General features: G+C 42.2%; 1 protein-coding gene across 13 annotated transcripts in view; it reads right to left on the reverse strand.

Moving 5' to 3' along the window:
• Positions 1-26,188, reverse strand: part of dmd (dystrophin) — a 1,961,093-nt gene that overhangs the window by 179,785 nt on the left and 1,755,120 nt on the right. For all 13 annotated transcript variants that reach the window (XM_072260552.1, XM_072260560.1, XM_072260554.1 and 10 more), the window contains one exon: positions 10,952-11,098. In XM_072260552.1, coding sequence (XP_072116653.1) covers positions 10,952-11,098 — 147 coding nt within the window. The remainder of the gene's footprint in view (positions 1-10,951; positions 11,099-26,188) is intronic.

The raw sequence follows: 26,188 nt of genomic DNA on the forward strand, positions 1-26,188 counted from the left end.
ATTGTATCATTTCTTAATGCATGTATTACTAAATGACAATAAAAGAGGACTGCGTGTCCTCATAATCTAATAATCTAATCTAATTTAGAGAAGTCGGCTGCTATCTGAAGCAGGGTAACATGGGTGAGTTGTCTGAAATTCAGAGCAGTTTTAAATCAGAGGAAGGAGGAAAGAGACAAAAACCGGGGGGGGGGGGGGAGTATTGAGTAATTTGGCTCAGAACAATAAAATGCTTCTGAAGAATTGGAAGAGGAATATAAATAACTCTTCGAGCCATAATAGAAACAGGGTGGCATAGGAACCAAGCTTAACAGAGAGGTATAAAGAGAGCTCTATCTGAATACCTTGCAAGCTTGTACCTGCGCATCTAAGAAGTAAAACAAATCCAGAAACAGTGATCTGTTAGAACCAGCTGAGCAAAAACTGCCTGAGGGAGATGTGCAGATCAAAAGCAGAGTTCAACTTCAAGAAACACTCCCTCTGTTGAAGGAGTTAGAACATTGCAGCAACGGTTTCAATCTCCTGTTTGGAAATATACATCATATATTCTACAACTTTTCTACAATGCTTAGCAACACACATAAAAGTTGCTGGTGAACGCAGCAGGCCAGGCAGCATCTCTAGGAAGAGGTACAGTCGACGTTTCCGGCCGAGACCCTTCGTCAGGACTAACTGAAGGAAGAGTGAGTAAGGGATTTGAAAGTTGGAGGGGGAGGGGGGAAGATCCAAAATGGTAGGAGAAGACAGGAGGGGGAGGGATGGAGCCAAGAGCTGGACAGGTGATAGGCAAAAGGGATACAAGAGGATCATGGGACAGGAGGTCCGGGAAGAAAGACAAGGGGGGGGGGAACCCAGAGGATGGGCAAGGGGTATATTCAGAGGGACAGAGGGAGAAAAAGGAGAGTGAGAGAAAGAATGTGTGCATAAAAATAAATAACAGATGGGGTACGAGGGGGAGGTGGGGCATTAGCAGAAGTTAGAGAAGTCGATGTTCATGCCATCAGGTTGGAGGCTACCCAGACGGAATATAAGGTGTTGTTCCTCCAACCTGAGTGTGGCTTCATCTTTACAGTAGAGGAGGCCGTGGATAGACATGTCAGAATGGGAATGGGATGTGGAATTAAAATGTGTGGCCACTGGGAGATCCTGCTTTCTCTGGCGGACAGAGCATAGATGTTCAGCAAAGCGGTCTCCCAGTCTGCGTCAGGTCTCGCCAATATATAAAAGGCCACATCGGGAGCACTGGACGCAGTATATCACCCCAGCCGACTCACTGGTGAAGTGTTGCCTCACCTGGAAGGACTGTTTGGGGCCCTGAATGGTGGTAAGGGAGGAAGTGTAAGGGCATGTGTAGCACTTGTTCTGCTTACACGGATAAGTGCCAGGAGGGAGATCAGTGGGGAGGGATGGGGGGGGATGAATGGACAAGGGAGTTGCGTAGGGAGCAATCCCTGCGGAATGCGGGGGGGGGGGAGGGAAAGATGTGCTTAGTGGTGGGATCCTGTTGGAGGTGGCGGAAGTTACGGGGAATAATATGTTGGACCTGTCGGCTGGTGGGGTGGTAGGTGAGGACCAGGGGAACCCTATTCCTAGTGGGGTGGCGGGAGGATGGTGTGAGAGCAGATGTACGTGAAATGGGGGAGATGTGTTTAAGAGCAGAGTTGACAGTGGAGGAAGGGAAGCCCCTTTCTTTAAAAAAGGAAGACATCTCCCTCGTCCTAGAATGAAAAGCCTCATCCTGAGAGCAGATGCAGCAGAGACGGAGGAATTGCGAGAAGGGGATGGCATTTTTGCAAGAGACAGGGTGAGAAGAGGAATAGTCCAGATAGCTGTGAGAGTCAGTAGGCTTATAGTAGACATCAGTGGATAAGCTGTCTCCAGAGACAGAGACGGAAAGATCTAGAAAGGGGAGGGAGGTGTCGGAAATGGACCAGGTATACCTGAGGGCAGGGTGAAAGTTGGAGGCAAAGTTAATGAAGTCAACGAGCTCAGCATGCGTGCAGGAAGCAGCGCCAATGCAGTCATCGATGTAGCGAAGGAAAAGTGGGGGACAGATAGCAGAATAGGTTTGGAACATACATTGTTCCACAAAGCCAACAAAAAGGCAGGCATAGCTAGGACCCATACGGGTGCCCATAGCTACACCTTTAGTTTGGAGGAAGTGGGAGGAGCCAAAGGAGAAATTATTAAGAGTAAGGACTAATTCCACTAGACAGAGCAGAGTGGTGGTAGAGGGGAACTGATTAGGTCTGGAATCCAAAAAGAAGCATAGAGCTTTGAGACCTTCCTGATGGGGGATGGAAGTATATAGGGACTGGACATCCATGGTGAAAATAAAGCAGTGGGGGCCAGCACCTCAACGTCAACTGCACCTCTTCCTAGAGATCTCCCTGGCCTGCTGCGTTCACCAGCAACTTTTATGTGTGTTGCTTGAATTTCCAGCATCTGCAGAATTCCTGTTTTTTTTCTACAATGCTTAGTATGTTTTATTTTAGTTTTTTGTGTTAAGCAAGAATATCACCAGCTTTGGTTACCAGCCTGACTGCATTCTTTTACTCACTCCAACATTTCAAAAGATGGCAGGTCAGGTTCCTGGACATGCCCCAAAAAGATTAATTTCACTCCACAGGAAGTTTTAGAAAGTTCAAAGTAAATTTATTATCAAAGTACATATATGTTACCTTGAGATTCATTTTCTTGCAGGCATTTCCAAGAAAAATAAAGCAATACCACAGAATTTACAGAACATTACATAAACAAAGACTGACTAACAACCAGTGTGAAAAAGAAGACGACTATGCAAATAAAAAACAATGCTGAGAACTTGAATTGTAAAGAGGCCGTCAAAGTGAGTCTGTAGGTTACAGAATCAATTCAGAGCTGTGGTTACCATACCGGATCAGAAGCCTGATAGCTGTCGGGTAAATACGGTCCCTGAACCGAGAGGTGTGGGACCGAAGAATCCTGCCTGGTGTTAGCAGCGAAAGGAGATCATGGCCTGGAAGGTGGGGTTCTTTGATGATGGATGCTGCTTTCTTGCGTCAGTGCTCACAACCAGTTAGGATGCTCACTCCTGTGCATCTATGGAAGGTTGTCTAAGCTTTTTGTGACATGCTGAATCTACAAAAACTTCAAAGAAAGTACTAGTATGGTTGTATGAAGAACTGTCCAGCTCTTGGCTCCATCCCTCCCCCTCCTGTCTTCTCCTATCATTTTGGATCTCCCCCTCCCCCTCCCACTTTCAAATCTCTTACTAGCTCTTCTTTCAGTTAGTCCTGATGAAGGGTCTCGGCCTGAAACGTCGACTGTACCTCTTCCTAGAGATGCTGCCTGGCCTGCTGCGTTCACCAGCAACTTTTATGTGTGTTGCCTGAAATTCCAGCATCTGCAGATTTCCTCGTGTTTGAGAAGTATGGTTGTGCCTTTTTCTAATGGCATTTAAGTGTTGGGTCCAGGACAGATCATCTGAACACAAACTACTTTGCAGATGCTGGGGTCAAAGCAACACTCACAACACACTGGAGGAACTCAGCAGGTCAGGCAGCATCCGTGGAAACAATCAGTCAACTTTTCGGGCCGGAACCCTTCATCAAGACTTCAGTCCTGACAAAGGGTTCTGGCCCGAAACATTGACTGATCATTCCCACAGATCATCTGATAAGTTAACGTCAAGGAAATTAAAGCTACTGACATTCTTCACCTCTGATCCCCTAACGAGTACTGGCTCATGGACCATAAATAAGAGAAGATCTGCAGATGCTGGAAATCCAAGCAACACACACAAAATGCTGGAGGAACTCAGATGACCCAAAACCTCAACTATACTTTTTTCCACAGATCTGCCTGGCCTGCTAAGTTCCTCCAGTAATTTGTGTGTCTGGCTCATGGACCTCCAGCTTCCTTCTCCTGTACTCAATAATCAGCTCTTTTGTTTTGCTGATGTTGACTGAGAGGTTGTTGTTATGGTATCATACAAACAGATTTTCAATCTCCTTCCTATATGCTGATGTCACCACCTTTAATAAAGGTTAATAAAAGTCGTGTTGTCAACAAACTTAAATATGGCATTGGAGTTGTGCTTAGCCATGCAGTCATAGCTATAAAGTGAGTATAGCAGGGGGCTAAGCACACAGCCCTGTAATGCATTTGTGCAGATGGTGAGTGTAGAGGAGATATTGTTGGCAATCTGTACTAACTGGGGTCTGCCAGTGAGGAAATTGAGATCTAATTGCACAGGTCTTATTGCTTAGTGAAGAGTTTTGATAGGACAGTGTTGAATTCTGAGCTGTACCCACAAACAGCATCTTGACGTAGCACCTTCATTGTCCAGGTACAAAAGTCTGAAGTCTTTTTAAAAATAATGACTTCTTTCAGGGCCAATTCCTACACTGAAGATTAACAGCTCAACTGTTTCTGCTTAACTACTGTATATTACCAAAATACTGCTTCATTAAAACAATTTAACCTTCCTGTTAGTGTGGTGACAGATTTTAAATTTGACATAAAGTTTGCAGACAAAATTACCAGGAGGCAGGAAGCTGGAGGGTGGTACTGTAAACTCTGCAATACATTCCTGGAGTAAATGCAAATCTCAAAACCGATGAATACTACTTTTGCAAAGTAAGATCAGTGCCACTTTCTGCTGGTTTGTTGCCATGGTCCTTTTCCCTCGATCCCCTGCCTGTTCATGTCTATAAATGTCTCTTAAATGTCTTCATTGTATATGCATTTACCTCTTCCCCCAGCCATGTGTTTGAGACTCCAACTACTCTCTGTGTAACAAATAAATGCCCCACACAACTCCAGTAAACATTCCCCCTCTCACCTTAAACCCCCGCCATCAAGTATCTGACTTCTCCAAACTGGGAAAAATTCTCTGATATAGCCTCAATACTGGATGTTGCTTCCAAAAAATTAATCATCTCAAACAATCCCAGAAATAAATTCAAGTATCCCCGTTAGAAATATTACCCAGACAAAACTGGAAAGTAGATGGTAGAGGAGGCATGGTTGCAGCTTCTCCTGGTGTACAAGTGAGCTGTGATGATGTTCACTGTAATTGGAGAATATTCTACTTTTACAGGCAGGAGCATGAGTATGTGCAATCCCTTAGTAAAGAATTAGAAAACTCAGCCTCAAAAGTGTGACAGGCCTCAATGCCAAGCAAGAAACATCTTTCTATAAATCCCATTGAGAGTTGTCTGGTCTGTCCCATTCAACCAGAATAGGGATCGAGTGGTGGTAGATGCAGGATGTGGAATGATGCTGGACACTGTTCACATCAGTTCTTCTTCAAGGATTGTATGATCAGAGATGAGGTCGCATCCTTGTCATGCAGAAAGCTCACCAAGAATACCATACTAGTGGGTTCTGAGTGCAAATTCACAACACTGCACAGTTAATTGTTTGAGAGTTAGGCATTTAATGTACTCATCTTGGCTTTCATACCACAGAAAGCAGCTCTTTGACTAAATCAAGATACGGATATTTGCTCAATGTTTGCTAACTGGCAAAGTAGCAAAAACAGGAGTCATCAGTAAAAACTTTGTTTACATGTGTTGCAAAGTGCATCATGGGAACATTTGACTAAAATGACACAGGAAGTTATAATAATCAGGAGATAAATGTTCACATAAAAGAGCATCTTCAAGGAAAAGCCAAAATGTGAGTATGTCTATAGGTGGCATTGCAGGATCTGTGTAGCTGAAGTTATAGCTGTCAACAGTGAAGCAAAAGAAACTGGCGAAACAGGTGATAATTAGAGGATTTCTGGGTTGTTCAAAGATTGTGGGGCCAGAGGTTAGTGACATTCTTGGCAAAAGCATCAGGGATCTGAAACTACGGATGAGAATTTAAAGTTTGAAGCTTTATTGGGCATGGAGTCTATGAAGGGCACTAAAGTCTATGGGATGGTGCAAGTTAGAATGTGGAGAACAGAGATTTAGACAGATATAATTTTAAGAAGGCTAGCTGCGCAAGGTTCGGTATACAAGATGACAAAGAGAAGTTTGTTGTTATGAATTATTGCTGTTGCTAGTTATCTTGAAGGAAGCCATTTTCTGCCTGTGATTTTCATGATTTTCTATGATAGAAAAGTACACAAAGATACATGAAGAAAAGTTCACATTTCCACACTGGAGGATATTTTCATCGAATCTTTACCCCATTAAAATAATGACAAAGCTTCATGTACATTTGAGTATTTACTCATTTGAGTGTAAATAGAAAAGGTTTAACATTCCAAAGGTAGGAATAAAAAAGGAGAGCTTTTAAATTTAGCCCTTTCACATGCAAAGGTTTCAGATTAAGCTGGTTGCCAGGAACATGTGGGAAAATTAAGCAAAAGTGATGGTTTAAAAAAAAGCAAAAGTATTGGAACATTTTTTTTATCCACATGAAACAAATTTAAGAATTAACCAGATTGCAGTGTTTTGACCTGAATTACTGAAAATCGTTTTCCCTTCACAGATGCTGCTTGACATGCTGAGTTCCTCCATCATATTGTCTGTTGTTCCAAATTTCAGCATCAGCAGTCGCTTGTCCCTCCATAGATCAATTTTCGACTTGAAATCATTTTTCAATGTGCACTACAAGATGCTGGGACATGTCAGCATGGTACTTAGCCCAACAGGTACTTCAGGGTAATTACTGAAATCATGAGAATTGTAGCCATCTTTGGCAATGATGGTTTGGCAGCCTGGTTAACATATTACCTAGCTTTCTTACGTCTTGGATGAGATCTAAACAGGTTGACTATTCACAAATGCTACAGACCAAAACAATTCTTTTCTTTATTATCTGATACAAAAATGCTAAGCCTACCCAATTCATGCAGGCGATTCAGACCATGAAAATACATATGTAGTGATATGAGAAAAGCAGAAGATTGTAAGAATTGTCAGATTAAAATATAACAGATCCTTTCATGGTGTGTCATGACCCAAGAACAAAGCTCAAGGAACCAGCTTGACAAACTTCACAGTCCAATGCTAGAAGTTCAATGACACCTGTCAAACTAAAAATGGTTTGATTTGTGCCAGAATAAATTTCAGGAGGGCAAATGCCCAATGTATTGTGTGGTAATAGAAGAGTTTCACTGAGGAAAAATCAAGACATCCGAGGTAAGTGCTGGATCCATTTGGGTATTGCAGGGTTGTAAGTAGATTATAAGTTGACATTTCAGGCCCAGGCCCTTTATCAGGTCTAACTGAAAGAAGAGATAGTAAGAGATTTGCAAGTGGGAGGGGGAGGAGACAGGAGGGGGAGGCATGGAGCTCTGAGCTGGAAAGTTGATTGGCAAAAGGGACACAAAGCTGGAGAAGGGAGAGGATCATGGGACGGGAGGTCCAGGGAGAAAGAAAGGGGGAAGGGAGCACCAGAGGAAGATATAGTGAGAGGGACAGAGGGAGAAAAAAGAGAGAGAAAGAAAGGAGAATGAATGAATAAATAAATAAATAAGGGATGGGGTAAAAGGGGAGGAGGGGCATTAACGGAAGTTAGAGAAGTCAATGTTCATGCCATCAGGTTGGAGGCTACCCAAATGGAATATAAGGCATTGTTCCTCCAACCCGAGTGTGGCTTCATCTTGACAGTAGAGGAGGGCCGTGGATGGACATATCAGAATGGGAATGGAACGTGGAATTAAAATGTGTGGCCACTGGGAGACCCTGCTTTCTCTGGTGGACAGAGCGTAGGTGTTCAGAGAAATGGTCTCCCAGTCTGCGTCGGGTCTTGCCAATATATAGAAGGCCGCACCAGGAACACCGGACGCAGTATATCACAGCTTCCACACTTTTAAGTGGATGAAGGTTCATCGCCACAGGTTAAGATGTGTTTACTGGTCCCTTGAGGTTCAGTTGATTTATAGCTGTGGAAAGGTCTGAGAGTGTAATTTTAATCAGAAACAGAATCAGGTTTATTATCACCGGCATGTGACATGAAATGTGTTAACTTAGCAGCAGCAGTTCAATGTAATACATAATCTAGCAGAGAGAAAAAAATAATAAATAAAATAAAACATAATAATAAATAAACAAGTCAATTACATATATTGAATAGATTTTAAAAAACGCGCAAAAACAGAAATACTGCACATTAGAAAAAAGTGAGATATTGTCCAAAGCTTCAATGTCCATTTAGGAATTGGATGGCAGAGGGGAAGAAGCTGTTCCTGAATCGCTGAGTGTGTGCCTTCAGGCTTCTGTACCTCCTACCTGATGGTAAGAGAGAAAAGGGCATGCCCTGGGTACTGGAGTCCTTAATAATGGATGCTGCCTTTCTGAGACACCGCTCCCTAAAGATGTCCTGGGTACGTTGTAGGCTAGTACCCAAGATGGAACTGACTAGATTTACAACCTTCTGCAGCTTCTTTCGGTCCTGTGCAGTAGCCCCTCCATACCAGACAGTGATGCAGCCTGTCAGAATGCTCTCCACGGTACAGCTACAGAAGTTTTTGAGTGTATTTGTTGACATGCCAAATCTCTTCAAGCTCCTAATAAAGTATAGCTGCTCTCTTCCCTTCTTTATAACTACATCAATATGTTGGGACCAGGTTAGATACGCAGAGATCTTGACACCCAGGAACTTGAAGCTGCTCACTCTCTCCACTTCTGATCCCTCTATGAGGATTGGTATGTGTTCCTTCGTCTTACCCTTCCTGAAGTCCACAATCAGCTCTTTCGTCTTACTGACGTTGAGTGCCAGGTTGTTGCTGCAGCACCATTCCACTAGTTGGCATATCTCGCACCTGTATGCCCTCTCATCACCACCTGAGATTCTAGCAACAATGGTTGTATCGTCAGCAAATTTATAGATGGTATTTGAGCTATGCCTAGCCACACAGTCATGTGTATATAGAGAGTAGAGTAGTGGGCTAAGCACACATCCCTGAGGTGTGCCAGTGTTGATCATCAGTGAGGAGGATGTATTATCACCAATCTGCATAGATTATGGTCTTCTAGTTAGGAAGTCGAGGATCCAATTGCAGAGGGAGGTACAGAGGCCCAGGTTCTGCAACTTCTCAATGGGGATTGTGGGAATGATGGTATTAAATGCTGAGCTATAGGTGATGAACAGCATCCTGACATGGGTGCTTATGTTGTCCAGGTGGTCTAAAGCCGTGTGGAGAGCCATTGAGATTGCGTCTGCCGTCGACCTATTGTTGCAATAGGCAAATTGCATTGGGTCCAGGTCCTTGTTGAGGCAGGAGTTCAGTCTAGTCATAACCAAACTCTCAAAGCATCTCATCACTGTTGATGTGAGTGCTATCGGGCGACAGTCATTAATCATTACCGATATAACCTTCCCCAAATATCAGTGATCTAAACAACAAAGGTGCATCTCTGTTGGCTCAATTAATTAAGTTCACAGGATTATACAGCATGGGACACAGGCCCTTTAGCCCAACTGGTTCAAGCTGACTAAGAAGTCCCAAACATCTACAAATATGCTTTCAATCACCAAGCCATCAAACTTGGCCTAATGGTAAGTAAGATCCAAACATCCAAACAAACAGAACACTAGGACACCAGTGCAAAATAGGTTAATTTTCTCCAAACTAAGATTTACAACAACTGATTCTTCTATCAATACATATACATTGGATGGTCCAAGGTCACCCCAATGAAATACTTTCAAAGTGTTGATCAACAAACTACTGATAGTTTACCTTGTTATTTTTACTTTGTTATTTGCGGGAGGTTGTTGTGTACACTGTTGCTTGGATGTTTCCTGGATTGGAGAATGTGCCTTATGAGAACAGCTTGAGTGAACTTGGCCTTTTCTCCTTGGAGTGACGGAGGATGAGAGGGAACCTGATAGAGGTGTATAAGACGATGAGAGGCATTGATAATGTGGATAGCCAGAGGCTTTCTTCCCAAGGCTGAAATGGCTAACATGAGGGGGCATAGCTTTAAGGTGCTTGGAAGTAGGTACGGCGGGTGGGGGGATGTAAGAGGTAAATTTTTCACACAGAGTGGTGGGTGCGTGGAATGCACTGCCAGTGACAGTGGTAGAGGTGGATACAATAGGGCCGTTTATTCTTAGACAGGTACATGGAGCTCAGAAAAATAGAAGGCAATGCGGTGGGGAAATTCTAGGCAGTTTCTGGAGTAGGTTACATGGTTGGTACAATATTGTAGGCCGAAGGGCCCGTAATGTGCTGTAGATCTCTGTGTTTCTGTCTGCTTCAAAAGTGCTTCATCAGCTGTAGAGCATTTTGGGGCATCCTGAATCCTTCTTGTCTCAGCCAGGGATTGCAATTGGCTTTAATGCTCCCAAAAATAAGCAATATGGAAAATGACCACAACTCCTTCCCTGCAGCTGTCACCAACCAATCCCCACTGTTAGTGTGAATGCGGTCAAGTTAGCTCTGAATATCAACAGCCTGTCATCATCAACAGGTAATCCAATGAGCTATCAACATTCTGCTCGCAAATCCAGATAAACCTTGAATACTCTTCTGAGATGTTTCAGATGGGCAATTCCTTTAGAAAAGCATCACCAGCAAACACTTGAATTGTTTGGATCGGGAGAGGAGAGAACAAACAAGTACATTATTGAAGACAAAAAAATACTGTGCCAAGCATTTGTAAATACCAGTCTTTGTTAAAATGCCAACACCAAACTCTTGAACAGTGAGGTGCACAACTACATCTGCTTAAAATGACAACCTTTTAACATCAGCACAAATTGATCAACAAGTAAAAAGACATTTTCAAAAATTTCAGCCTTTCACTAAACAGAAGCAAGAAATGAATTTGACAGGTTTCCTCTGTGGAGTCTTTACAAGGGCATTTATTTTGTTCTGCTTCCAGAAGGTTGCCCCTACTGGGGCAGCCTGTGCTAACACTAATAAACATGGCTCACTTAGACCAACAATAGAATGGAGTGCTATGAGAAAACATGGGACTAACTGAGCAGCTGCAATTGGGCTTGCACATTGTGAACCCACCTGTAAGAGTTTCCACCTTGTGTTCAGATCGTCCAGCTGATTTAGATTGTATGGGGATAGTTGGAGATCAGGTGGCACGAACTTAGAAGCGAGGTCATTCATGTGAGACACATTCTCTGACATGGGAGCAATTTCTCCTCTGAAAACCTGGATTGAAAAGAAAATTTAAAAAATTATTTCTCCTGCTCTCTTTGTAAAAATAAATTTCCTTAGATTTACAAAGGCATTATATAAGATAAATGCAAAGACAGTTACGTGAAAAAGAGAGAGCAGTTGGAATAGCTATCAATTAATGTACATTTTCTAATACAATCATTCCAAGACCATATATAAATCCAAAACAATATTCTGAAAGGTAGTCAGCTTTTTTAATGAGATGGGTACAGAGCAGATGTGAAATAATTTAATACAAATTCATTACAGCAATGGAGATGCAGAAACAGCATAGTGGTTCCTTCTCCAAGTGCTCAAATTAAATTTCCAGCTATATCTTTAAACAACCACATCTCAGAGCTATTCCATGTATAACTCCACTATTATAGAGAAAAAAAATGAAGAGGGGAAGTATTTGAAGATCTTGCAAAAATGAATGGTCTTTTATTTTCAGATGATATTGTGCATTAAACACTCATCTCTACTGATGTGACAAAATAGTCCAGGTTTACCTTTTCAAACAGAAAATGATAAACAGTAACACGAGGAAATCTGCAGATGCTGGAAATTCAAACAACACACACAAAATGCTGGTGAACCCAGCAGGCCAGGCAGCATCTATAGGAAGAGGTACAGTCGACGTTTCAGGCCAAGACCCTTCGTCAGGACTAACTGAAAGAAGAGATAGTAAGAGATTTGAAAGTGGGAGGGAGAGGGGGAGATCCGAAATGATAGGAGAAGACAGGAGGGGGAGGCATGGAGCTCAGAGCTGGAAAGTTGATTGGCAAAAGGGATACCAGGCTGGAGAAGGGAGAGGATCATAGGATGGGAGGCCTAAGGAGAAAGAAAGGAGGAGGGGAGCATCAAAGGAAGATATAGTGAGAGGGACAGAGGGAGAAAAAAGATAGAGAAAAGGGAAAAAACTGAAATAAATAAATAAGGGATGGGGTAAGAAAGGATGGCATGAACATTGACTTCTCTAATTTCTGTTAATGCCCCTCGTCCCCTTCTTACCCCATCCCTTATTTATTTATTTCTTTATTTTTATTTTATCCCTTTCTTTCCTTTTTTTCTCCCTCTGTCCCTCTCACAATATCTTCCTCTGAAGCTCCCCTCCCCCTTTCTTTCTCCCTGGGCCTCCCATCCCATGATCCTCTCCCTTCTCCAGCCTTGTGTCCCTTTTGCCAATCAACTTCCCAGTTCTGAGCTCCATGCCTCCCCCTCCTGTCTTCTCCTATCATTTCGGATCTCCCCCTCCCCCTCTCACTTTCAAATCTCTTACTATCTCTTCTTTTAGTTAGTCCTGACGAAGGGTCTGGGCCCGAAACGTCGACTGTACCTCTTCCTATAGACGCTGTCTGGCCTGCTACGTTCCACCAGCACTTTGTGAATGATAAACAATCCCTGCCCATAATAACATACCCTCATTCTGTTTAAACAGAGGAAAGAGTACCATGTCTGAATGGCATTCTGTTCAAATTTGACTTGATTTTCATTGTTTATCTTAATTAAACAAGAAATGCTTTTTTCAAGATCTTTCTGCTGTGTGCTCCCCCAACAGTGACTAAAGGTGTGAGTTGCATGTGTGATACAGAAGACTTGAATTTTGAATATAAGTACATGCCCTTTCAGGGCACACCTAAGGGTTTAACAACTAATGAGGTACTTTTGAAATGTCATTACTGTTGAAACAACATGTGCATGAATTTAAATTTGCCTGAATTTGGTGTGCTGGAGGGGACAAGTACGCAAGTCAGTCTTACATGCTAAATAATTAATGGTGGAGTTGGCCTATGCCTCAGTTAGGAAACCCCTGCACTTCTGAGGTACCAAAAAGGAACAGGAGAAGCCACTTACATTATTCAAACTATATAAATATGCATTATACAACATTAAAAGCAAAGGATGTTACAAAACATGTGTGAACAAACTTACATAAACAATACTATACTGACCAGGTAAATAATTTATTTTTCTGATGCTGGTTGAGGAATTAGAATTGGTTTATTATTCTCACACGCACTGAGGTACAGTGAAATATTTGTCTCGCATATTTCTTTTTCAGCTCAATTCACTGCATAGTGCACTGAGGTTGTATAAGGTAAAGCCAAAGCAGAATAAAGTGTAACGGTTAAGCCTGATTTATACTTCTGCGTCAACTCGACGCCGTAACCTACACAAGTGGCCTACGTGCGTTGTAAGCATTTATACTTGTGAGTTGGTGTGTCTGCATTGCTCTGCAATTCGGGCACGGTGTGTATGCGCACACACCTGCCCGCGCAAGGCTTCATGGTCATGATAGTCTTTCTTGAGGTAAACAAGTTTAAAGCGAGCATCGTTTTTCGTAAAAGCAAAATGTGTCCTCCATAATTTCGGAGGTCTGTAAAGCTTTATGGAAAGCATTGCAGCCAGAGTTCCTTCCCTGCCTTTCAGTCGCCCAATGAGAAGCTATTGCAGTGTAGGAGGAAATGCGATGCTACCAAGGGGACTAATGACAGCTGTTGCGTTCTGTGTTGCTGTGACGCGTAGTTACATTTTGGGAGAGGTGCGCGTCAGGCTCTGGTGTAGGGATCTGTGTCGGGCTTGCAGCGACGCAGTACTTATGGCGTCAAATTGATGCAGAAGTATAAATCAGGCTTTACCCAGGAAGTCCAGTTATAGGAAGGTGCAAGGCCATAGATTGTGAATTCAAGAGTACATCTTATCATACTATATCATGGTATTTTTCACCCAGCAGCCCAGTTGAATTGAGAATGAGAAAGGAGGCGACTCACAGGTCCATGAGTGAGATTTAAGAAAGCAGCATTCAGCATTTTTCTAGCACCCCAGTCAGACAGGGAACAACAGAGAATGCTATTCACAGCTCCATGAGTGAAATTAAAAAAAGAAGCGCTTGCCGCCTTTCGGTGTTCCAATGACCCAATCAAATCATGATTCATTAGCAAGGGCAAATAAAAATAAGGCAGGGAGAAGCAGAGTGGCCATTCTGTGAGGGGACCAGTGTTGGAGTGAGGAGGTTTTAGCTCATCAGGCTTGGATGAGGTAAGCTCCTGCAAAGTTTCTCTTTCCTCTTCTTTCTGCCTCTGTTATAGAAAGTGCTGTGAGGATGGCTTCTGGGAGTGTGCTGTGTTCTTTGTGAGAAGTGGGAGTTCTGGGAAACCTGCAGCCTCCCGGACAACCACATCTACACCAGCTCCTCACAAAACTGGAGCCGCAGCTCAATGAACTTTGGCTCATTGGGGAAACTGAGGAGGGGTTAGATAGGAGTGAAAGGGAGGTGTAGGAGACAGGTACCTGGGTGACTGTCAGGAGATGGAAAGGAAATAAGCAGCCAGTGTAGAGTGCCCCTGTGGCCATTTCTCTCAATAAAAAAATATACTACTCTGAACACTGTTGAGGGGAACAACCTACTAGGGGAAAACTGTAGCGATTGGGTCTCTGACACTGAGTCTGGCGCTGTGGCTCAGAATGAAGGGGAAGAGAAGAGGACTGCAGTTGTGATCGAGGATTCTGTGGACATGATGGAGACACACAGATGGTATGTTGTCTCCCAGGTCCCAGGGTCAGGGTCACTTCAGATTGGGTCCGCAACATTCTAAAGGAGGAGGGTGAGCCGCCATAAGTCTTGCTACATATTGGTACCAATGACATAGGTAGGAAAAGTGAGGAGGTCCTGAAGAGTGAATGTAGGGAGCTAGGTAGAAAACTGAAAAGCAGGATCTCCAGGGTAGTAACCTCTGGATTGCTGCCTGTGTCAGGCACCAGTGAGGGCAAGAATAAGGTGATCTTCAGATGAATGCGTGCCAGAGGAACTGGTGAAGATGGCAGGAGTTCAGATTTCTGGATCACTGGAATCTCTTCTGTGGAAGGAATGACCTGTACAAAAGGGAAAGGTTATACCTGGATGTGAGGGGGACCAATATCCTTGCGGGTAAGTTCGGTAGAACTGTTGGGAAGGGGTTAAACTGATTTATCAGGGGGATGGAAACCGGAGTGGTAGTGCTGAGGTTGGGGTAGTTGGCATACAAGCAGATGCAGTGTGTAGTGAGACTGTCAGGAATGACAGGCAGGTGATAGGGCAAAATTACAGTCAGTGGATTGAGTTGCAGCGTAGCAGCCGGACAAAATCGAAAAGAGTGATGAATATAGGACTATATTTATATGCATGCAGTATACAAAATAAAGTAGATGATCTTGTAGCACAGTTAGAGATTGACAGGTATGATGTTTTGGGCATCACTGAGTCGTGGCTGAAAGAAGATTAGAGTTGGGAGCTTAACATCTAAGGATACACACTGTATCAAAAGGATAAAAAGGATAGGTAGGTAGGCAGAGGGGGAGAGGGGGTGGTGTGACTCTGTTGGTTAAAAAAAAAGATTGAAATCAAATCCTTACAAAGAGGTGACATAGAATCAGAAGATGCAGAACCATTGTGGATTGAGTTAAGGAACTACAAGACTGCAAGGTTAGAAAGACCCTGATATATATATATATATACAGGCTTCCAAAACAGTAGCCAGGATGTGGACTACAAATTACAATGGGAGATAGAGAATTCATCTCAAAAGAGCAATGTTACAATAGTCATGGGGGATTTCAATATACAGGTAAGTTGGGAAAATCAAGTTGTGCTGATTTTGGATCCCAAGAGAGAGAATTTGTAGAATGCCTATGAAATGGCTACTTAGAGCAGCTTGCGGTTGAGCCCACTGAGGATCAGCTATTCTGGATTGGGTGTTGTGTAATGAACTGTATTTGATCAGGGAGCTTAAGGTAAAGGAACCCTTAGGTGCCAGTGATCATAATATGATAGATTCACCTGCAAGCTGAGAGAGAGAAGCTAAATTCAGATGTATCAGTATTACAGTGGAGTGTTGAGAATTACAGAGGCATCAGAAAGAAACTGACTAAAGTTGTTTGTAAGGGGACATTAGCAGGGATGACAGAAGAGCAGCAATGGTTGGAGTTTCTCGGAGCATTTCAGAAGGCTCAATATAGATACATCCCAAAGATGAAGTATTCTAAAGACAGGATGATAGAATCGTGGCTGTTAAGTGAAGTCAAAGCTACCATAAAAGCAAAAGAGAAGGTATATAATAGAGCAAAAATGAGAGGGAAGTTAGAGGATTGGGAAGCCTTTAAAAACAAACAGAAGGCAACTAAAAAGCCATAAGGAGTGAAAAGATGAAATATGAAGGTAAGCTGGCTAATAATATCAAAAATGATAGCAAAGGTTTTTTTCAGAAATATAAAGAATAAAAGAAAGGGAAGAGTAGATATTGGACCACTAGAAAATGACGTTAGAGATGTAGTAATGGGGGACAAGGAAATGGCGGATGAACTGAATAGGTAATTTGCATCAGTCCTCACTGTGGAAGACACGAGCAGTATGCCGTATGTTTGAGAGTGTCAGAGGGCACCAAAGTTCAGTTGCTATTACTAGGGAGAAGATGCTTGGGAAGCTGAAATGTCTGAAAATAGATAAGACACCCGGACCAGATGGACTACACCCAAGGGTTCTGAAAGAGGTAACTGAAGAGATTGTGGGGGCATTAGTTATAATCTTTCAAGAATCACTAGATTCTGACATGGTTCCGGAGAACTGGAAAATTGAAAGCCTGACTCCACTCTTCAAGAAGAGAGGGAGACAGAAGAAAGAAAATTATAGGCGAGAACGCCTGATCTCAGTGGTTGGGAAGAAGTTAGAGTTGATTGTGAAGGATGAGGTTTCAGAGTACTTGGAGGCACATGATAAAATGGGCCAAAGTCAGTATGGTTTCTTTAAGGGAAAACCTTGCCTGACAAATCTGTTTGAATTCTTTGAGGAAATAAGAGGCAGGATAGACAAAGTAGAAATGGTGGATGTTGTGTACTTGGATTTTCAAAAAGCATTTGAAGGTGCTACACATGAGGCTGCTTAGCAAGCTAAGAGCCCATGGTATTAGAGGATCCATGGTATGAGCATAGATAGAGCATTGGCTGATTGGCATGTGGCAAAGAGTGGAAATAAAGGGAGACCTTTCTGATTGGCTACTGGTGACTAGTGGTGTTCCGCAGGGGTTGGTTTTGGGATTGCTTCTTTTTATGTCCTATGTCAATGACTTGGATGATGGATTTGATGGCTTTGTGGCCAAGTTTGCAGACGATATGGAGATAGGTGAAGGGGCTGGTGGTGTTGAGGAAGTAGGGAGGCTGCAGAAGGACGGAGGAGAATGGGCAAACAAGTGAGAGCTGGAATATAGTATTGGGAAGTGTATGGTCATGCACTGTGGTAGAGGGAATAAAGGCATAGATTATTTTCTAAACAGGGAGAAAATTCAAAAATCTGAGGTGCAAAGGAACTTGGGAGTTCTCGTGCAGGATTCCCTAAGGGTTAACTTGCTGGTGCAGCTGGTGGTGAGGAAGGCAAATGCAATGTTAGCATTCATCTTGACAGGATGAGAATATGAAAACAAAGGTGTAATGCTGAGGCTTTACAAAGCATAGGTGCGGCCTCATTTGGAGCACTGTGAGCAGATTTGGGCCCCTTATCTAAGAAAGGATGTGCTGATATTGGAGAGGGTTCAAAGGAGGTTCACAAAAATAATTCTGGGATTGAGGAGTGTTTGATGGCTCTGGGCCTGTACCCACTGGAATTTAGAAGAATGAGGAAGGATCTCATTAGAACCTATTGATGTCTTCCTGTACTCTGACTTATCAATAGTTGAAATGTGGTACACTACGGTAGTATCATCTACAACCATTAAGGTGCATTAAAGCAAAATTTAGCCTCACAGTTATGAGTGTACAGGGCAGGGTGTCAAGGTGGTATGTGCAAATGTTTTGTTGGCACATGGCATGTAGTGCTACACCTCCATTCTTTAAACCCCACCCATAATGAAAAGATATATAATTACTAACTTCACCGCCAAATGAAGCAGTGAATGAATTTTTACAGCCCGAGTGTAGGGAGATATTGTCACATGAAGCGTCTCATGCCCGCTTGGCATCCACTGGAAAATTGCGAGAACGTGGGACCTTACATGACGTTTGATGTAGTGAGTCAAATGTTATGGGGAGAAGGCAGGAGAATTCGGTTGAGAGGGATAATAAGCCAGCTATGATGGAATGGTGTAGAAGACTTGATTGGCTGAATGGACAAATTCTGCTCTTATGTCTCGTTCTCTTACAAAACACTTTGAAATCCTCACAGACCTGGTATACGATCAGTATTTGGATAGTCAATAATAATACTAATTATAAATAATGTATTTTTCAATTGCCCTTTTAAAATATTAATAATTTAAGTTTTTCTAAAATGCTTCAGTTATTTCAATCCGTCTCTAATACTTTTATTAATATAACAATACACATAAATAAACAAGACATCCTTTTTCCTCAAAGGTTCATATTTATTGTTACTAAATTCATTTATCAAGGATAATCTCTGCTCAAAATTACCAAGTATGCAAGAGAAGGGTTAAGGAAGATGATTACCAATTTGGGTGCACACTTTTAAAAAGGTTTGCCTTCTCTGGTGTAAGGAGGATATTATGGGGCGGAGGATGCACCTTGTGGAGCATCAGTGTTAAGAATAATTGTGGCAGAGGTGTTGCTGCCTATCCTTAATGACAGTAGTCTGTTGGTCACAAAGTCAAGGATGCAGATGCAGATGGACTCCCAAGTCTCAGAATTTGGTGATGAGTTTGCTTGGACTTACAGTATTGTGGTCAGAGCTGTAGGTGTCTTTACTGTCCAGATGCTCCAGTGTAGGGCTGGAGACATGGCAACATCCTCCAGACAGTTCATGAAACTACCTTCACTTCTTTCCCGTCTTCCTTTTCATTCAAATGTGGTTCCGCTACTCCGATCTGCATTTTGGTGGTGTGTGTTTGGGATGATTGAGCGATCTGGTGTTTTGACCCTTCAAACGGAGATTGGTGATGTTTCAAGCAAAGCGTGCAGCCTCAAGGCCAAGAAGCCTGGAGAAGGGGCGTAAAGCCCATGACCAACTCCATTTCTCATCAATCTCACCAATTAAAGCATCAAGGGAGATTGAAGTCATTGAGGCAAGAGCGTAAAACGAGTGGGTGTTCAGTGGTGTCTACCTGTCTCTCACTCGGTGCTGCTGGAGGAAGGTGTCAGTGTGTGACCGTCTTCTTCTTCTTCTTCTTTTTTGAGTTTTTACGGCAGTTGGCATCCACACTATTGCATTACTACCATAAAATGACTGTCTCTCTCTCCCTCTCACCCACTGCTCCTGGAGGAAGGTCCCTACATTTGAAAACTCACTCTCTCTCTCTCTCTCTCTCTCTCTCCCTCTCTCTCAATGCTGCCAGAGGATTGAGGATTGTGCTGGAGTCCTGGGTCTTGAGCAAGGTTTAAGTGATGTTGTTTTTAGATTGAACTCTGTAGTTCACATTATGATGTGTTTCTGGTTTCTGGTCACTCTTTTTTTTGTTGCTATTTCGGGCGATTTTGATCAGGGCGGCCTGCAGGTAACTAATGACACAGCGCTAGATTGAACTAAACTGAGCTGAACTAAACATGCCTGGACTCTTTTGATTTTGTATTTCATATTCTGTGTTTTTCACTTGTTTTTTTTCTGTTTACATGATTTGTTTCTTTTTTGCAGGTGGGAGGGGCGTGGGATTTGATGTTTTTCTTTGAACAGGTTCCATGATTTCTTTGCTTCATGGCTGAATGTGGAAAGATGAGTCTCAGGGTTGTATACTGCATGCATCTTCGATAATAGATGTACTTTGAATCTTTGAATGTTAAAAAATATTAAAGTTGGACAACATACTTGAGATAACTGATTATTTTCAAAACAATGTAATGGGATTCCACGCATGCACCTGACAGAGGAGATGGGGCACTGCTTTAAGGTCTAGTCATGAAGAAGATAACCTCCAACAATGCAGCACACCCTCAGCACTCGGCTGGGTTTCTGAGCTTAGATCTTAGAATTTGGTATTTTAACCAACTCGGGAATGAGAATGTGAATAACTGAATCGGTCAACCTGTATTAATGAAGCAGCAATTCTAATGGTCTGCTGTCCCTCTCCTTGACTCACGAATGAGATAGGGAAATAAGTGCTTTCTCCAGTCTAGGGCTGTGTACATCAATCAGTTCCCAGTAAAGCTACATTAAGCATTCTGTATCCAAAAGTCTTTTGCTTAATAGATCCATCTACCATAGAGCAGTAAAGGTAACAGAACGACACTGTCGGAGCAGCAGCCAGGAAAGAGATGAGTGAAGTCTAGTGACTTGCCTGTCATTGATGAAGAAATAAGCAGCAGTGGTAAGGAGTACAAAGATCTCTCTGGACAAAACACAGGAAAATGAATCAGAAAGCTTTTTTTTTCAACTGAGGGCACCAGTTCCCTCCCTCTACCTTGGTTTCCACTCCCCTCCCCACAGCTTTTCCTAATTTCCCATCTTCAATTTTCCTCCTGTTCTGTTTCTTCCAAGCATTGACTTACCTTTCTCTGATTTCCCGCCCTCATTTTTCCTGTGGTCAGTTCTCAGCTTTCTTAGTCTCCATTTCGCCATTCATCCTCTCACCCTTGTGCTCACTTTCCCCTTCTCCAGCCTCTGAGTTCAGTCTCCTAGTTTCCTCTTCCCAACTGCAGCCACCATTCACCCCTCGTTATCAGATTTGCCAGAGGCATCCTGGTTCTTGGAATGTCACCCTACATTTGCTGGGGTAAACCCTCGGCAAAATCACTCACATAGAGGAGAGCTAGCCCTTGAGGATGTTGCAAAATCATTTTGAGTGGTCATGTGACCACACGGAGGTCAGAACACCCAGTTAACCAACGTTCTGGAGTACCTTCAAGAAAGAGCAGTACAGCACTATCAGAGGGGCCAGGTACAGTGAAATCTAGTTACTGTCATTGGTGAAGAAATGTACAATTGTGTGATGGAGTACAAGGACTTTGCTTAGACCACCACTTTATTTTACTCCTTTGTATTTCCTCTTCACTTTCGCATGGCTTGCCATTCATGTAGGTAATGATGATTTATACCTTAAATCCATCTGTCCATCTTGGTTCAACTATCTCTAATAGATTAAACAGTTATTCAAAATCTAGATAAAAATTCAATAATCCAGCAAACAATCATCTAGAAATCCTAAAGATCTATCATCTGGGAGTGCCCACAGAACATTGGAGATGAATATCGACTTCATGAGAAATGTATCTCCACTCATCATCAACAACTCTATGGTTGGCACTGTTCCAACATTCAGGTTCCCGGGGCTTCATTATTTCACAGGACCTCAGGTGGCCGCATCATACCTCTTGCATTAACAAAAAGGCTCAGCAGAGGATGTACTTCTTGTAGCAGATGGTACAATCTATTTTCCGCAGAACGTTCTGATGCTCCCTATGCTATCATAGAGAGCATCCTCACATCTTGTGTGTGTTGCTCTGGTTTCCAGCATCTGCAGATTTTCCCTCGTTTGTGAGCATCCTCACATTATGGCTTGGGGCAGCATCCTCTCACAACATACAAAAACTGCAGCGAACTGCCAGGTCGGCCGAAAAGATCATTGGTTGCTGTCTATCATGTTGTTGCAAGATTTGAAAAACCATTGCGTACATGACCCACCCAGCCATCTGCCTTTTCCTGAAGCTCCCTTCTGGAAAGCACTGTAGAGCAATTAAAACAAAACTTCAATCTAGAGTGCATGTGGAAATGCAGCCGGCGTCAAAGGTCCAAAATGGGGCCAGGTCTAGCGTTGGGACTTTGGGTCCAATGTGCAGCTAGAGTTGTGGTGGGGTGCAGAACACCACGAGTCAGGGAGCTGGACAGGCCTGCAGCCAGATGTAGGATCTGGAGTGCTCTTATATAGTATTTTCCACTTCCTTTAAACTCACCAGACTCATTAGAAAATGCATTATACACTGGGTAGCATGTTAAAAGAAAGTGAAAGAAAATTGCATTTGAGTATTTAATAACATAGGAGAATTTACTAGCCTGGCACAATCAAGGTCCTGGAGATGCTGAATTATCAGAGTACAACTGTAAAAACAGAAAATACTGGAAATGCTGCAAGTCAGTCAGCATCTGTGGAAAGAGGAGATGCAAGATACTGCAGATGCTGGAATCTGAAGCAACGAACAAGATGATCCAGAAACTCAGCCTATCAGGCAGATTCTGTAGAGGGAAATGGACAAACAATGTTTTGGGTTGAGTCTATTGATCTGGACCGAAGGATAAGCAGGAAATAGAGGTGAAGGGAAAGATAAGCAGACTGGAAAGCGAAACAGCATTAACTTTTCAGATCTGAGACCTTTCATTTCTCTTTCCAAAGATCTACTAACATCAGCTTTGGCATTTTCAGTTGATTTAGAGCATACGTACAAAATTCTTTTTAAGTACTTAAAAGGTCTAAAAGTTCTGCAGAAATACAGTAATAAGTTAAAGGTTGTATTGAAAAGCACTTGGATTCATGGCCATGTACCAGATTTCATGCAGGGTATTGGAAGCCAATATCCTAAATCACAGAATGATTTGTTATTCCAGTGACTGAATGCACTTAAAGTTACAATACTTCAATTCAGCGGAACTCAATAGGGGCCCACTGCTTAATTAGGCTGGTGAACACTGCCTTTGCTCAGGCATAGTAGATTTTGACATAAAAAAATAACAAAGAAATAAGACCATAAGACATAGGATCAGAATTAGGCCATTCAGCTCATCGAGTTTGCTCCACCATCATGCCTTGATTAATTATCCATCTCAGCCCCATTCTCCTGCCTTCGCCCTGTAACCTTTGACACTGTGACTAATCAAGAACCTATTAACCTCCACTTTAAATATACTCAATGACTTGCCCTCCACAGCTGTCTGTGACAATGAATTTTTCAGCGGTGTGTGCATCGCCCACTGCTCTACCCTCTCTACACCCATGATTGTATGGCTAGGCGCAGTTCAAAGGCCATCTATAAATTTGCTGACAATACAGCCATTCTTGGCAGAATATCAGAGGGTGACGAGAGGACGTATAGGAGTGAGATATACCAACTATTTGAGTGGTGTCACAGCAACAATCTTGCACTCAATGGCAGTACGACCAAAGAACTGACTGTAGACTTCAGAAAGTGAAAGATGAGGCAACACACACCAGCCTTTAAAGAGGGAACAGAAGTGGAGGGAGTGAGTAATTTCAAGTTCCTGGGTGTCAATATCTCTGAGGATCAAACCTGTACCCGAGATATCGATGCAGCCATAAAGAAGGTATGACAGTGGTTGTATTTCATTAGGAGTTTAAGGAGATGTGGTATGTCACCTAAATCACTCACAAATTTTTTCAGATGTACTGTGGAGAGCATTCTAATTGTCTGCATAACTATCTGATATGGGGGAAGGGGTCCTACTGCACAGGATCAAAGTAAGCTGTAGTGAGTTGTAAACTTAGTCAGCTCCATCATGGGCACTGGCCTCTGTAGTATCCAGGACATCTTCAAGGAGCGATACCTCAAAAAGGCAGCATCTATTATTCAAGACCCTCATCACCCAGAACAGGCCCTTTTCGCATTGCTACTGTCAGGAAAGAGGTACAAAAGGCTAATGGCACACACTCAATGATTCAGGAACAGCTTCTTCCCCTCTGCCATCTATTTTCTGAATGGACATCGAACCGATGGACGTTACCTCACTATTTTATTTTAATTACTATTTTTCCACTAATTTAACTATTTTATATCTATATTAGAACATATATATTTAATAAAAAGGAATTACAGTAAATATATGTATATCTTACTGTAATTCAGTTTTTAAAATTTCTATTATGTATTCCAGTGTACTGCTGCTGCAAAGTTAACATATTTCACAATGTATGCCAATTATATTGAATCTGATTCTGATAGATGACAATTGATTTATTAATAGCTGCATGCATTTCATTTTATGAGACCGCTACTTCTCAACAATCCTTCTATTCTCTCCCAGAGTACTATATTGCCCAGTTAAGATTTCTACTGCTCTGCTCAAGGTATTTCATTTTAGCAGTTTTCTGCAAAAGCAGTGTGTTCCTGCTGGTAGAATGTTTTGGTTTTAGCCAAAAGGATACGAAGCCCTGATGTTCAACTTAGGAATGTTGTGTCAGTCAATCAGGATGGTGGTATCTGGAGGAGGTTCTAGAGGAATCAGGGTGGAGAGAGATTTGTGATGGACAGTAGTTTGTTTTGGGGTCTTTTGGTGGGAGCTGCAGAGCAGGACAGAGGGGAAGATGCCACAGAATACCTTTGGAAGGAGAGACCCCGTTACAAGTGCTTTGTGCAGATGAATGACTCCAATGAGGAAAGGCCAAATTTCTTGAGAGAGAGCCAGTTTGTTCAAGATGGACTTTGAGGAAAGTTCGGACTGTGGTGGGTCCTTTCACACAGTCTGTGGTTTCAGTGTCGTGAGTTATACCCAACTTTTGGAAGAGATGAGCTCCAACGGTCATGTGCACATTACACTGGTCTAACTGTAATGGTCTTTCTTTTAATAACAGGTTGATAAAGCTGAAATTGGTAAATATACTATCTTTTTAATTTTATGCTGTGTACAATCTGCTATTTCCTGCCGACTGATAATTGTATATGGACAGCATTTACACAGGATTTGATCAAATCATGTTCCTTTAATTGGAACATCACAACGTTTCTATTTGTCTGAACCCTGAATCATACTGACCCTAGACATATATTGTTTATAAAGGTGGTGTTCTCACCACTGAGTCAGTGGCTGTTAGCAGAGTTAGCTAATGAGCCGAGTTTGTATATGAGCCCAGTGAGAGAGTTACAGTACATTGTCGCAGGGTCAATAATACCTCAGTCAAATGGCCAGTTCTTATTCAGGAGGCTTATGTTTATTATCATAGGCACACACTCACACACACATAATGTAAGTTTAATGCTATTACCCGCAGCTCCTCCTAACTACCTGTCACCCATAACCCAATTCCTCCACATCCATTCCACATATGTTATTTGGAAAGATTCAACAGTAGGAGTTCATGAGGGTGAAACCAATCTATACTGAGCTAGCATTAATGGACAGCAAACCCATTTACACCTCACCTGATGCATCTATTCATTAGTTAGTGGAAAAGAAATTTGATCAGTGTGCGGGATGGGCTGTTGATTTTCTATCAGCTGGCTTGGCATTCCACTGAGTCCAATGTCCTTCCCACATTTTTAAGAAAGGAGAAGGAGAAGAAAATTAAACAGCAACAAATTTATGAACTGTTAATGCTGGAATTCATTGCATTTCCATTTCCTTGCGGCCACAATTATTTTTGACTTACATCTGCAGACTTCATTTCGAACCATAGAATGTGAGAGACATTTCACAGTTAGGGGTTGGATTTCAAATACTGTAATATGTAAGTATTTGAATGCACTGTAAATTTGATTCTGTAAATTCAAAGGGGGCAATTTTCACCTTCACTGCCTTGAAGGAGATCTGACAAAGCAGGATGGTCATAATGAGGGCACACAGTAAACTAGAACATTGTTACAAGAAAACTTAATCTTTACATTGAAAATGCATGGTATTAGGATTCCTATTTATCTGTTCATTTATTTTTCTTAGCCAAACAATTCCCAAAGGAACGCTTACAAATAAACAAAAGCAACAAAATGCTCTGCAGAGGGCAAAATTAAACCCAGACTACGGTTCAGTATTTCTCATTTTAGAAAGGTATTAAGTGCAATAGAACTGCTCAGAATTCCAGCAGGTGAGTATAAACTACAGTAAACTTGGTTGGTCTCTGTAAATTATTATTCTGATTAAATCTGAAGCACCAGTGGTGCATGTCAACTCAAATTACAACTCACTTCAAAAGTGAATTTGAATGTGGTACTTTAACCTGTTCAAGGTCATTCATCTTTACACAGGGATATAGTTTTGTAAAGATCAAACAATTTTTTTTACAGTAGCAATCTGCGATCCTATGACAAGAATAGAATAATGATTAATGATGTAACTTGAATAACAGGCTTCATGGCGTATAAAGAACATAACCTCCCCATGGTACTAAAAGCCCTTGTGGAAGAGTCATTAAACATGTTCATATATTCAAGCATTATTAAGACACAAGT

The sequence above is a fragment of the Mobula birostris genome, chromosome 6, assembly GCF_030028105.1.
Source record: "Mobula birostris isolate sMobBir1 chromosome 6, sMobBir1.hap1, whole genome shotgun sequence".
In the NCBI taxonomy this organism is placed as follows: Eukaryota; Metazoa; Chordata; class Chondrichthyes; order Myliobatiformes; family Myliobatidae; genus Mobula; species Mobula birostris.